The sequence below is a fragment of the Galleria mellonella genome, unplaced genomic scaffold (assembly GCF_026898425.1).
Source record: "Galleria mellonella isolate WM207_F2 unplaced genomic scaffold, CSIRO_AGI_GalMel_v1 utg117, whole genome shotgun sequence".
In the NCBI taxonomy this organism is placed as follows: Eukaryota; Metazoa; Arthropoda; class Insecta; order Lepidoptera; family Pyralidae; genus Galleria; species Galleria mellonella.
In genome coordinates this window covers 9,965,864-9,980,738 of record NW_026441980.1, presented here as the reverse complement: position 1 = coordinate 9,980,738, position 14,875 = coordinate 9,965,864, and the positions used below count along the sequence as shown (strand labels likewise).

The 14,875-nt window shown below is 28.7% G+C and overlaps 1 protein-coding gene across 2 annotated transcripts in view; it reads right to left on the bottom strand.

Moving 5' to 3' along the window:
- Nucleotides 1-14,875, bottom strand: part of LOC113511851 (collagen alpha-1(III) chain-like) — a 32,772-nt gene that overhangs the window by 14,457 nt on the left and 3,440 nt on the right. For both annotated transcript variants that reach the window (XM_052896232.1, XM_052896238.1), the window contains exon 2: nucleotides 338-515. In XM_052896232.1, the coding sequence (XP_052752192.1) occupies nucleotides 338-515 (178 nt within the window). The remainder of the gene's footprint in view (nucleotides 1-337; nucleotides 516-14,875) is intronic.

The window sequence follows — 14,875 nt, the reverse complement described above, 5'->3', positions numbered from 1 at the left end:
GTTTTAATTTATATTTATTTTATTATATTAGCCGTTAACTTTCCATTGCCGAGCATAGGCTTTCCCTTATTGGGTAGTTTCGCCAATAGTTGGCACGCTTAATAGGCGGGTTGGCAACTGCAATTAGACTTTGATGATGTTTTAAGAGAGACGCTGCTGTATATTCCTCGAACATTAATTACCTTAGTCGTCTCTTACACCTCTATCAAATAATAATAAAAAAATATTTCTTAATAATTAATCCTTAGAATGACAAATAGGCAAACAACCTACTTAATGGAAAGTGAACCACCACGAATATCGTGTTATATATTACTTAAAATTATTATATACTAACTCGTATCGTAATTCGTTTCGTAGTACTGATTTTTCTCATCGTCTTGTATATCCACTACAACCTCTTTCCCTTGCGCATATGGACTATATTCGTACTGCCGGCCTTGTCGTGTCTCTGTCGGTTCTGGTTTGTCCTTTGTTGGTGGAGCTTCGGTAGCTGAAGCTACCATCAGCGACACCTGTAAAGAAATATTTACATTTATAAACACCAATAATGTAGATTGTTGACCTCTCTGATGCAGTGGTACGCATGTTGCTTTGCACAAATGAGATTCTGTGTTTGAATCGCGGTCCGGCCAATATAGGAAAAAATTTTTTTCAAATCGGTTCTGTTCTGGGTTCTGCATACATTTATTCGTCGCCTGGTTCCTCATAACACAGGGTGTTCTAGTTTTAGGACAAAATAATTAGTGCGATTTATTTGCATGTCAAAACTGTCTACCTAGAGAAATAGCAAACGAATCTTTTGATTGATTTATTATAGTTACGAATTGTATGAGTAGAAATAAGATAGCGATGTTTGGCGTCTTATTCTTCCTTATGTGTACTGTAATGAAATTGTATTTACCGACAGATTTATGTGCAATTTGTATAGAGGAGTGGGATAGATCCTAAGTGAACAACGTACGATAAACAATATTGGTTTAGGATTTGGTAGTAATAAATATAGTAAAAAATACTCTTCAGGAAAACTTCAAATGTTTACAATAAATGTTTAAAATCTGTATCCACAAAAAAAAATACTTATTTCAATTATAACAGTTATAAAAATTAGCTACTGAAGTTATTTTGATAAATTTGATAATTATTGTGGGACCAATTTGTAAGTATACCCTTTAAAAAAAAACCTAAATCGATTTAGAACTGACGGAGTTATGAGGTAACAAACATAAAAAAATACAGAATTGAGAATCTTCTTCTTTTTGAAAGTTGATAAAAAATCTCTGTCGTCATGTTAGTTAATTTTATTATACGTACTTTATTTATAATTATTTTTCTTATGAATGACGATGTGGTAGTAGTTAACACTAATTTTTTTTATTATTATTATTTTAAAATTTTGTGTTATCTTTTATGTTTCATTTTTGTTATTTAACATATTAATATTATAATATAAAAAAATACAAATTATATATCGAGCAATCGTCATGAAATTTCGGTGTACACGTATTATTTGGGATGGAGAAGGACATAGGCTACTTTTTATTCTGGTCAATTCAGACTCAAACACTAGTTTGTGAAATAAAATCAAGATTTAGATTTTTAAGGAGTATGTAATACCCGAATACTGAATAGCAATAGTAATATTGACACAATGCATCAGTGTCGTCGTGTCTATTTCTGAATATGAGTTACTCAATCTGTCTGTTGGGTGGAGCATTTTACACAATCGATTTCTAAATATTATTGTCTCATTTCTCTAGCTGCGCCATTTTGGTGACGTTTTAAAACAATAATTAAAAATCTAATATCTAAATTCCGAATGCAGTTACAATCGTAATTTGAAAACTAGGTTTAATTTATTAGATAAAGTAACGTTTTTATTTCATAATTTGGTATTAAGCCGGATAAGTGTTTCCCGCGTGAAATCGAATGTCAAATGGGAATGAAGCCGCAAACAAAATCTAGTACAGACATATATATGTATGCATGGATATATATCCATTCACGAATACATAATATTAGTATTGTGTGGGGAATGAACCCGGAACCATCGAAAAGAAAGGCAGTGTGTTGAACCGCTACATCACGTAGGTCGTCAAATTCCGTAAATACGCTGTATTTACTAGTATAATTTCAGTCATGCGTCGGTCTCTGCCTACTGTCAAGGAGTTTGTTTCCAACAATGAAGTTGTAACTGAGTGGTTCAAGACTCCCTATTATTACTGTTATTGTTACTGATTTGCTCAATAGGGAGAATAATAGCTGATTTCAGTAGTCATTTTCATATTGTCGTCTTATTTTAGGTATTTTTAACTGTCTGAGTTTTACTTTAACAACAAATCCATTTAATAATTTGTTGTATAAAATTGCCTTTGTAATGTGGTATGCCTAATGAGAATTATTGCGCCGAAAGTTATATTGCAATCTGCGATGTGCAGGCGTTTGTAAAGAGATAAATATTTATGCTTTGATTATGAATCTTTTATTGGTAGTGTACTATTAAGTAAAGTTGTTAAATTTTAATTTCTATGTATTCATTTGTAAGAATTTTACATTGTAAACACTACGAGAACGTAGTTTGTAGGCAATAGTAGTTAGCTAATTATGCCGGATCACAGGTTCTTATTGAAATTTCTTTGTAATCAATATGTAAATTGAAGTCTGACCATATCAATAAGTGGATATTATTTTTCATATTGTATTTTGTTTTCCTTCAAATTGTCTTTTTCATGCCTTGTATTTGTACTTACAAAAATATATTTGCTAATATATGTATATTGTTGTTCTTAAAAATATTTATTTTCACAATGACCCTCTACAGTTTTCTCATCGCACAACTTTAAATCTATTAATATTAGTAAATATATATGTAGATAATTGTACTACATAATATTTACATGAATTAGTACAGAAGGATTTTTTATTTGTATTAAAAAATGAACAGATATTATTATTATTGTACATACGGTCTGCTTTATATTATTTACTTTTTGCTATTTAAATGTAGTTTACATGCTGATTTCAAGGATAACTTGGCCTTTTATTGTTATTGTAGGGTACTTTAAGCAAGCTATCATTTCTAGCTAGAGACTATTTTATTATAAAATACCTAAAGTCTGTCTGGGCTAAAATTCGATGCGCAGTAGACACATCTGTTGTCTTTATTGGGAATTTAGGAGTGAAAAGGATTTACGACATATTAAAGCGCTAAAACGCCTAACATATTGTATCTATATCGTAGTTTAAGTTGTAAAATTGTCAAGGAGACAGCTGCGTAAATTATTATATAAATGTGAAACGTTAACTCTTAAGATGTACGAAAATACTTCTTTTTTTAATAAAAATCACATTAATTTTTTAATAATTTGACATGGTATGATATGGGTATGATATGTAAAATGAATGCGTTGGGTGACATAACTAAGTTAGGAGTGAAGAGAGAAATGACGCAAATTGGTATTTCGATAGAAGAATTGCGCCGCACTTAAAATCATATTGAATTTTATCATCATTTATCATTAGATTAGGCGAGATGATCTTGAATAAAAAAGTATTATTCAATATCCTTCATTATGGTCGTCACAGAAATGTAATCGCGGCGATGTTATGACAAGGTTGAAAGAATCTGTATTAATTAATTTATAGTGTAATTAAGTATGTTATTAAATAATGAAATATTGTAGTCGTTGAAAGCAATGTTAATAACATTGTTTTTATATTCGCATAATTAGAGACTTGACATATGAAAATACTATTAAAATAAGAAAATTATATTATAATAAATTCGAATAATGTTAAAAAAAGTTTTAATATATGATAAAATTTAGCATTAGAAACTTTTGTAGTTAGTAGGGAGTTCAGTAGAACATGGAATAAAATCAACTGTGCCCTTTCAAACGAACTGGGTCAGCTCAGTTGAATCAAATCCACTTATTCGTCAGTCCGAATTTGTGGGCTATTGATATTCTTAGCATGTATAGTTTATGCCATAGCGTGTCCGATGTTCATGATCGTAACCTCACTCACTGCCGCCTTTTGTTTTAACCTCACGTACTTTTCAGTTAAGACAAACATCAAAGTAAATTGTTTTTTGATCTGGGACATAACGTGTAAGCATTCAAAGCGTTTGTAGCATTTTAAAGCTTCAAAAATCTGCAAAACAATGGTCCTGGCATAGAAACCTATACACCTTAATTCGCACTCCACCAAAGCCATGGAACGTTGTGTAGAATAAATGCATCGATTACATCTTTTTGTATTCTGTTCAGGTTAGTTAAATAAAAAAGAAAAATTTGGCCGCGTATCGTCCTACCAATCTACTTTGAAATCACTTTTATTTACGTCTTCACTTTTGCCGGATTTATTTTTAGATGAGATATATTATAATAGGTATTATTTATACGTACAATACAAGAGTAAATTAAAACATGAAAACTAAATTGTATTACTTTATATAGAGATTATAATCGAAATATATGATTTTTGAAGTTTGATGATCGCGCAGTTTGTACACGAAAGTTTCAAATGCTATTTTCATAATAATTTCGAATGAAATGTTTTAAACATCTTTTATAAAAATAAGCTTTTAGTGCTTATGATAACATAACAAAGGTGTTCTATACTGAAATTAAATGTTTTCGTACACTTATTTGCTATGTGATTTCTGAAAGGAGGATGAAAAATAATACCGAGGAAAATAAGTAGCAAAATATGTTTATATAAGTTATTTTATAAAAACATTAAAACTTCTTATAATTTGCTACACGCAACATACAGGCACAAATTATTTTTTATGATTAAAACTTTTCGGATTATGTCATTATGTTATATTCTAGGTAAAGTAAGTGGGAAATCAAAAGAGATTGCATACGAGTTCCTATTTCTTTCTTCTTCTTCTTTTTATTTTTTATTTAAATTATTGTACTCCAATAAGAATGTAAGTGATCAACAAAATATAAGGAATAATAGTAATATAAATGAAGTAAGCCTATATTTTATACTCAGAGTTTGTGATGTAATGAAGGTTTTTGAAAATTAAGGATTGATTTTATAGTTAAAATTATATGTGGGGTATAATCTCATGCTTATAAATTTATGTACATAACATATACATTTCTCTCACTCGGATAAGCAGAAACAATTGAATTCCAATCGTTCCGATTCCTTATTTCTCGTGGAAGTGAAGAACTTTCAATTTTCTGCTTATAACTTTTTTGACATAGACTCATCCCATAGGAGTCATATCTCTAGGTATTAAACTTTTACGTACGAATTGTCAAGTTTTATTGAGTTGTCGAAATCTCTTATATTGGTTTTTAAACTTAATTTCACAGATATCTTTTTAGTTATAGATACCAATCGTTATAAAAATTTGCATGTGAAATTTTGTACCTATATGTTAATTTATTCATTAAAATTTCGTATAAAGGAATTTTAATGAAATTTAACATAAAGATTGAGTATGTCTCGTATGGGATATAAAATGGTAATAGGTTAATTTTATATTTGAAGTGAAGTCAGACAAAATTAAAAATTTGTTATATTACATATTTAGACATTACAAAAATCATATTATTTACTGTTCTATATTGTGTATTCAATTGTGTATTCAAAAGCTTTCTAGCATATAGGTATAGACGATAATATGAGGAAATACATGTTTATATTTACCTTGTCATGTGAAATATATTATGTTGCCATTTTTAATATAAAAAAAGTGATGGTAAGTTGTTGTCAACACGAATGCTGTCATCCCCGTAAGGATCCTCATATTTTGTTGTGTTGTAAACATGTAAGATAAGGCCATCCTTAAGTGATTTATGTAGGTAATGATGAAATATATAGATAAACATAATTTCTTAAACATAACATGATTCGTTCTTTATGTATTTATTTGCGCGTGAGTTATTATATTATATCGTTATCGAACTGTTTTGTCTCTTTCTTTAGTGTTTAATTTCTAATTTGAAAGAAAGTGACAAAACAGTGCAGTAGTTAAAACAGGTTAAGTAGGTTTTAGTTCTTATGAATCGGATAATGATGAGGTAAGTCTCTAGGCACTATTTAGTTTGTCATAAAGGTACAAGAATTAAAATATTATATTAATATATTTACTAAACAATAATAAATATATAAGATATTTATGATTGTTGATTCCTGTTAATGCAAAATTAAATGCGATAAAAAAAAATTAGTGAGGATACGATAATAAGGATATTGATCTTGTCATTAGTTCATCAAAATCATTGCCGTTACATATAATAATAATCAAAGCGTAGATTATAAATAAAAGTATAATAACAAATATAAATAATGCACATCTTGACATTGACATTTCAAATTGCGGATGTAAAGATAAAATATATCATAATGAGAGGCTTTGACCAAATGTTTTAAATACTGTATACATTATTTAACATACTATCATATGTTTTAGCATAACCGCTGTGCGTTCATCAAAGTATAGTTTTTTAAATTATTATTTTATTAAAAACTCATTTAGGTATAAAGTGTGTGTATTTATAACATGTCAAGGTTCCGTTAAGTAACGTCATTATTATGTCACACTGCAGGTATGAATCAAATATAAGCGTTAAGTGGCTATGCAAATCGATGAAGGTCGTGTGACACTAATAGCTTGGCGCCCAGTGTATAGAAGCACGTCCTTTTGCAGTGAAAGTGTTTTATAGTGACCTTTCTATTGTCTACTTTCATAGTAAAATTTATCCAAACCCCGTTTTAAATACAAGGTCATGGCGAATAAATCCTGCATGTAACATTTATTAAAATATCGAACTAACTCAAAATTGTCAATAACCTTTCTTTTCCTAAGGACTATTCAAGAATAAGGGGTATATTTTTGTAAATAGGCTGTGTAAGTCGCTTTTTAAGCTTTTTTTAACTAAACATGAAATTGTAGTTTAATAAAAAAAAAAACATAACGATAGTCACTGTTTAATAATAATGCAATTTTTGAAAATGACGTCGTTTTGAAATGAAATATTACTATGTTTCTATTTACTTTGGAATGCCCTTTTATAGGGGTAATGTTAATGTTAAGTAAAAAGAGGAGCTAAAAATTTTTAACAATATCTTCCCAAAAGTCGATGACCGACCGTACTTTACCCAAATTTATCGTTGTTCATGTTCCGGTTATGAATTCAATGTAAGTATCAAATTATCGTACATTGAATCAGACGTTTCAATGGTAATAAGGGTTCGGAATAATACTGCAAAAGATGTAGACACATCCAGTTTTGTTGCATTTCATCATCAGTATCATATTTGCCGTTAACTGTCCACTGCTGAATAGAGATCTCCCTTATAAAGGAAGGTTTACCAGTAGGTGCCACGCTTAGTAACCGCATTCGCATCACGGACTGGCAACCGTAGTTAGCCTTTGGTGATGTTTTAAGAGGCGCGCTGCTCCCCATCTCTGGACCATTAAGTATTAATTTATTGCATTTACTTAACAATTTTGCTTAGCAAAAAGAAAGAGCATCATCAATCATGACAAAGTTAATATGAGACCGTCAACCTGTTGATTGTAAAAAGAATTATCAATCCGAATTCGTAAATGTACAAAAAAAAAATTAAAGATCTCAGAATCCTCTTTTTAAAAAAAATCAATCATTGTTTATAAGATACACTTTGTTGATATCAAGATATAGCTACCTACGAATTTAAAGTTTCATCTAAGTATTAAGTATTCACATAAGTACCTTTCAGATACATCAAAAGGTTAAACATCTCTTTGTGTATTCATTCGGAAAATCAATGAACTTTGCCTTTTAATCTCATAGTATATGAATATTTAACTATATGTAATGTTTTTTTACAATTTTTATTTTATATTGGCTTTATTATGCTTTAAAAACGAATATCAAATTTAACACAACGATGCATAATAATTGACGATATTATAATTTATTTACATTATATTTTACATAAGTACTCTTATTATGTTTAAATGCTGCAAAAATTTTAAAATAGCTAATCTATAATACTATATTATTGATATACATTCTGTAGTAAAATTTTTGCGATAAAATCTGTTTTTTTTTTTAAATATAATCTAAATACGCGTAATACAGATAGATTTTGTTTTTATTCTACTATATATGTGGAGCAATTGTCTCACTATTTTTATTTAAAATAAGGAGCCTTGAGATATTTATTAAACATTAACATCATCATATCAGCCATTAACTGCTGAACATAAGCCTCCTTTTTGGGGCGTTTTGCCAGTAGTTGCCATGCTTGGTAAGCGGATTGGCAACCGCGGTTAGGCTTTAGAGATGTTTTAAGAGGGACGCTGTTGCCCATACCTTGTCCTCTTTTAGTCGGCTCTTATGACACCCACGGAAAGGAAGGGATGGCCTATTATATACTGGGACCATACGGCCAATTTATTAGACATTTTAGACTTAAAATAATATTTGAATTTAAATCACCAATTAGTGTGCACAAGTGGAGTTTGCTCTGTAATAAGTAGTGTTTTGCTCTACAAATGAAAAAAAAACTGCTTCTATAGTGAAAATAATGATGTACAACCAACATAGGAATATAAGAAAACACTATCGAGTATAAAAAATGGCCGTAGTTCGTTCATATTTGACGATGTAAATTATTTAACATAGCTTAAAAATATGTACGAATTGAGAATCTTTTTCTTTTAGCAAGTTGCTTAAAATATTCGAATTTATATTTGAGAATAAAGTGTATGAGAGAATAGTCATTTTTATAGTGGTATAAAACCTGTTATTTAATCGTAGAATTTATTATGACTATGACAATACAGAATAATGTAAATATTTACTCAATTAATATCATTAGGCAATATTTAATTCTACGCATATGTCCATAAGTACAGTAAAAGAATCCTTGGACTAATTAGGTCTCCAAAAATCGTTAGAGACAAACAGTATGTCATAACGATTAAACATAAACGGATAAGAATGGTAGGTGTGCCATAAGCTTGTTTAAAATTTTATGGCATTGGAATCTTATGCGTTAATGGCAAATAGATATTTTCTATTAAACTTTAGTTTGGAGACGACGACAAATGTAGTGAATACTAAGCAAGGAAAATGTACAGTGTTTACATTTCTCTTGCGGTATTATAAATTATGTAAATGTAAATGTAGTATTAGAAAGTAATTACGTCTAGGTATTAATTTATTCATTAACCCTAATCCTTTATGACTCAAATAAACAGATTGATCGTTTCGATCGACGCGATTGTCTTGTTAGTGATAATACAGCTTTATGATAATCTACTATATACCTACCTACCTACTGTATTCAATATTAGCAATACCATCTTTTCATCCGTCATCTATCAATTTTGCTCCCATAAAGTAAAACGTTTTTGCAGTTTTCTTGTTTTCTTGTTTTTTTTTTTTTTGTAAATATCTATTATTACAATATAACAAATAACGAAAAGTTAATTTCATTATAAAATATATACCTAATTTTGTTTACCCCTCAATACTTTCTTAAATTTGAAAAGAATATAAAGTAAAAAAATTTGTGTTATAAAGTTAATAAATATTTCTTTATTAATACTTATTTGAATAGATGAGAACGGAGGTGGTCGACCTTTCTCCCTTAGGAGAGAAAAAATTATTAATTGTGTTGAAGAGTTCCTTAAAAATTATATTTTCTATCTGGATGGGAAGCCCTTTTTTCCCCTCTGGGGTTGTAATTCAAGGAATCCCTTATTAAATGATGATAAAAATATAAAATTAATAGGTAAAGCACAGTGAATTTATTTATGTTCTTTGCGGTTTTAGGCTGTATATAGGTTTATGTAAATTCTTACTAATGTTGTAAATATGAGAGCGAGTACTGGAGAAATTTAGATATAGTTTATTTTTTATCTATGTTATACGTTAGTAACTATTAATGGTTATTTAAATATTTTTCATTAGGATATTTTGCCAGTAATATTATCTACATAAATTATATGTATTTATTATTAGAAAAAAAGTATTAGTATTATTTTATATAATTTTTTTTCATGTCAATGAAACTAAATATCAATTAATAGGCTTAGTATGAAGAAAGGTTTAATATGTACGTAAACAGTGCATGACTCAATAGGTGAATGGGGCAAAGAAAACGTGCTCGGGACATCGCGTGAGAATTAGATCAAATTGCCTAACTATCCTGATTACCCTTTGATTGACATATAAATAATCAGTGTTTACCCTTACATAGGTAATTGTTAAATCCGCGAACAACAATTTACTTATATATTTTTAAAGCATTTATAAATAGTATGATGACGTGAAATATTTAATCTTAACAACAAAACTGATTTATTTTAATACTTATTACATCGACCCCAAATAAATAAGATAACGGTAAGAAGATGATGTTGACTATAGGACTTCACGACAGTTCTCAGTTACAGGGTAGAGGATAAAATCCAATATCAAAACCCTCCTCATCAAATCTTTAAATAATTGTTCAAAAGGGTTCGAAAGATTGACTCTCTAATTGAAAATTTCAAGTGAGTAAATTGTTACTTCATTATGAGTCTTACATAATGCGATATAATGTATATTATATAAACATAATTATAATAGTATATTTGTATAAGTATAAAAATTAGTATAGGTCTTTAATAGTCTATAATAAACTGCAGAATATAGTCATTTCTCGTTTTTGCTAGTGGTACTTAGCGATGAAGTGATCCGTATGAAAAATCTGAGATGTGCTTTCTTAGTTTGTTCGTATATAAATTTTCATGTCTCTACATCTCAAAATTTTGTTTACGCGTTCGTTATTTCTTTTTTTATGTATAAGCAGTTATCTAAAATTTAAAAATGAAACAAGCGAGAAATTTTAATATCGCAAGTATTAGTATTTAGTATCAAGTATTTTGACATTGACATAACGATAATTTCAATGAGATTAACATAATATTCGAAGTGTGTATGTAGTGAGCTATATTAAAATTTATTCATATATATATATATATATATATATATATATATATATATATATATATATAAAATTGCAATTAATATTTACGAATACAATATTGTTCTTAAAGGGGAAAAATTTTAGGGTCCAATGATACAATGAAATAAATGTCACAAATATATAATAAACAAAACTAATTATTATAGTCTATTATAGTCAGAGCATTGTAAAAGTTACCTAAAACTCCTTGTTATACCTGCTTTATATCATGTCAATCCGGATTTAAGATATATTTGAGAAGCTGTTCCAGTCGCACCTTCAAGGATTTTAAGACTTGCCTCGCGACTCGGCCTGTCAAAGGTGAGCTAGGCAGCATCCTCAACCTTTAAACTATTCCATACCTCTCATATAAGTACCATTGCACAATGTCTCATGCGACTGTTATAATAGATACAACTAGTATATTTGTTTATATCAACTATATTTAAAACAAGCGATGACTCACACTGAAGTGTATTTTAGTAACATTTATGCGCATCTATTAATTAATTTAACCTTTTAAAATTTTATTATAGGAGTGTTGACCACTTCTATGGTAGTTATTTATGATTCGACTTAATCTAACTATTTAAAAATAAGAAACGTTTGATCATTCACGCAATCATACATGATCAACTAAATTAATTTGAATAAAACTTGTCACATGGATTAATGTTATACAGGTCGTTACTTGTTCACTTTTTTGCTATTAATTCCTGTAGAACAATTTAAAATCTACGGAGAAGAAACTACGAGCACAATTATATATAAATTATAGCACGTATTGTAGAATAATTATAAAATAATTTAAAAGAAAAAAGTAACGTTAGAAGTAGTAGAAAAAGCCGGTCATGTGCCAGTTGAACGCATACGCCGATAATCTCGTTTGTAAGTATAAAATGATAAAAAACAATAAAAAATAAAATATATAAAACGACTTTTATTACATTTATTATACGAAATAAACACCTAATAAATATTATTATTGATACTATATTTCCTAATTTCATATTGTGAACCATTATCTTGGTTAAACACTAGACCGCACAACAATTTTTTTTTTCTATTTTTCGATCCTAACTACAAAACTACGCAGCATAAAAATAAATAAAAATCAGTTTTAGGCTAGAGGGTAAATTTTGAAATATTCAGTATTCAGTCCTTTTTGGACTCTCTAGCAAAGAAAATAAATTATTAATAAATTATATATTTTTCTGAATACTTCCATTGCAATAAGTGCAGACTGATGATATGTATTCCAATTTTCAAATTGATAGCATTAGTAGTTGCTGACATATGACACTATAACAGTCCACATGAATTGGGATAATTTTTTTTATCAATTTTCTTATTATGTTGAGTATATTTTTAATGTCCGTTTTCGCAACTTATTTCATGCAAATAAATGTAGCCGTTTAAACGTAATTAACAATTATTCAAACATCTTCATAAGGATTCTAATTTATATTTAATATATCAGTAAGAGGTAGGGTGTAACAATTTATCAAGATTACAGTTGTAAATCTGTTTCGTGCCGCCCACGCTTAAATTCTGAAGGAATGATTGACATCACAATAACTACTACACCAATATCTTCACACCGAATATCTGTTAGGAGATAAACAATGTCAATGTCCTGTTATAGTTGTCAATGTTACCATGTAAGTCATTAACCTAAACTTCAATGATGCCCTGTTATAGTTTTTCATGTAGACAAGTCATTAACCTAGGATCAGGTTATGGTATGTATTAGAATGGGGAGATGTAAAATGTATTTAACTGATGATAATGATGATACTGATGAAGACTTCTAAATTCCATTCATGAATGTAATGTGATTTCATGTTCTTTTTCAACAGATATTTAAAAGAGTAACTCTTGAGTTTTTTGTGAGCTCTTCTCAGCAGATAACAACTTACAGAACCCTGCAGTAGATAAAAAAAAAAATGATGATTTAAAAGTGCTTGTAAACAAGTCTATTTGAATAAAGATGATCTGAATTTGAATATTTCTGATAATGTTCCGTGATATTTGCCACAACTATATTTTGTTGTTATACGTGAGTTGATGTACAATTATATATATATATATATATATATATATATATATATATATATATTTTATATGTCATTATAATAATCTTATAAAACACGGAAAGCATGAAGAAGTATGAATGAAGGTATTCTACGTCAAATGTTGATGTAATCATCTGTATCTATAAAATTTTAAAAATGTTAATATTTAAAAAAAAGACTACAAAATATTTCCTATATTATAAATTTAAATAAAAACCAAAACATCTGTTTATAAAAATGGATACCTATTCCATTGTTTAATTGAAGCCTATTTTGAATACTATAATATGTTTATCGTCACATGACCCCATCCTATTCACAATATTTAATCTAATCCTCCTATATTGTGTTAGTCAAGTGTTTGGAACAAATGAGTTTTAATGTTCCATTATACTCCAAATGACAAGTGAGTTTTTCATTCATTGTTATAAGTAGGTGTGCGAACGTATGATCATGAATGAGTTCTCGGAATCCTTAACTTTTATGGTTGAGATAAAAGAAAGTTGTACGATCGAGAGCAATAGGAGATAATTGCCTAGCGACAGGCTGTAGTGAGTGGCGTGACAGTTTCCTGGCTCAGTGGAGACGTCACGGCAGGCTGTGTATGTAGTCCCCATTGATCTGGTAACGGGTCGTCTTTGTAGACTATACCCGACGGCATGCTCCACAATCGAGTCATTTGTTATGTAAACCAAACAAAAAGTTGTAACGTTTACGTTAATGGTGTCTGCCGGCTTATCCGTTGAAACCAACCCACTTTTTTCCTATTGTCCATCTAGTCAATCGTCAATATGATTTTAACAAATATCTCTTGTTTCTATGCCACGTTCTGGGTATATGATAAAGGAGAGATTGAATGAACTGTATTGTAAAGATTTGTTTAATAGGTATTTATGGTTTACATAAACAGTTAAGCAGACTTTTTAGTGTTGCCGCGTATTTTTTTTAATATATTATATTAACAATAATATTGTCATTAATTATTATCAAAATTATTATCATTAATATATTTATGAACAATAGATATGTTTATACTTCAAATTTTTAATAAAGGTGTTTTGAACCCAACCTAATTAATATTATCCAAACGTATTTTTAGATTACATAGGAAGTCAAGTTCAAGGTCTAACAATGCGATTCATGAGAACCATAGTTCGGTTAATTCTGTTTTTTTTTTGTTTTGTTTTAAATATATATTTATTTATTTCGTAAGAAAAGGGATATGTTGGAGGAAGAAATGTCATTACTACTATAACGTAAGATTTTTCTATCGACTTAAAAAAACAAGAGGTTCTTAATTCAACGTTATTTCTTTATATTTAATTTTGTGTGTATATTTATGTTATACGATATCATAGGTCATTCAGAACTGTTTTAATGATTATTGTTTTGATGAAAATGTTATACCTATGTTGGCCTTATAATGATTTTTTAATATTGAAGTTGTACAACATAATTTTAAATAATTAAATAAAATTAAAAAATTTTAGAAATTTTTAGAATCATGATATGACAAAATAATGAACAACCATTTGTCTATCATATTGTTGCAACGTAACTTCTTATTTTTTTAAATCGTAGTGAAAAATTACGAAATGTGGAAAATTTACGAAGATGTTTGAATATTTGTTACTTAATTAGTGGTAAACGAGTGAAGAAATTAAGATAACATTTTGCATATGTTATTGCTATACTAGATATTTGTATTACATTAATAGGTTTCTGCAGTATAATCTTATAATCAAAATTCAAGCAGACGATGGAACTGCTATATAATAATAGTAAAGCCGGGTCTATTATCAATTTACTTTATGGATCGATAAAGTTTT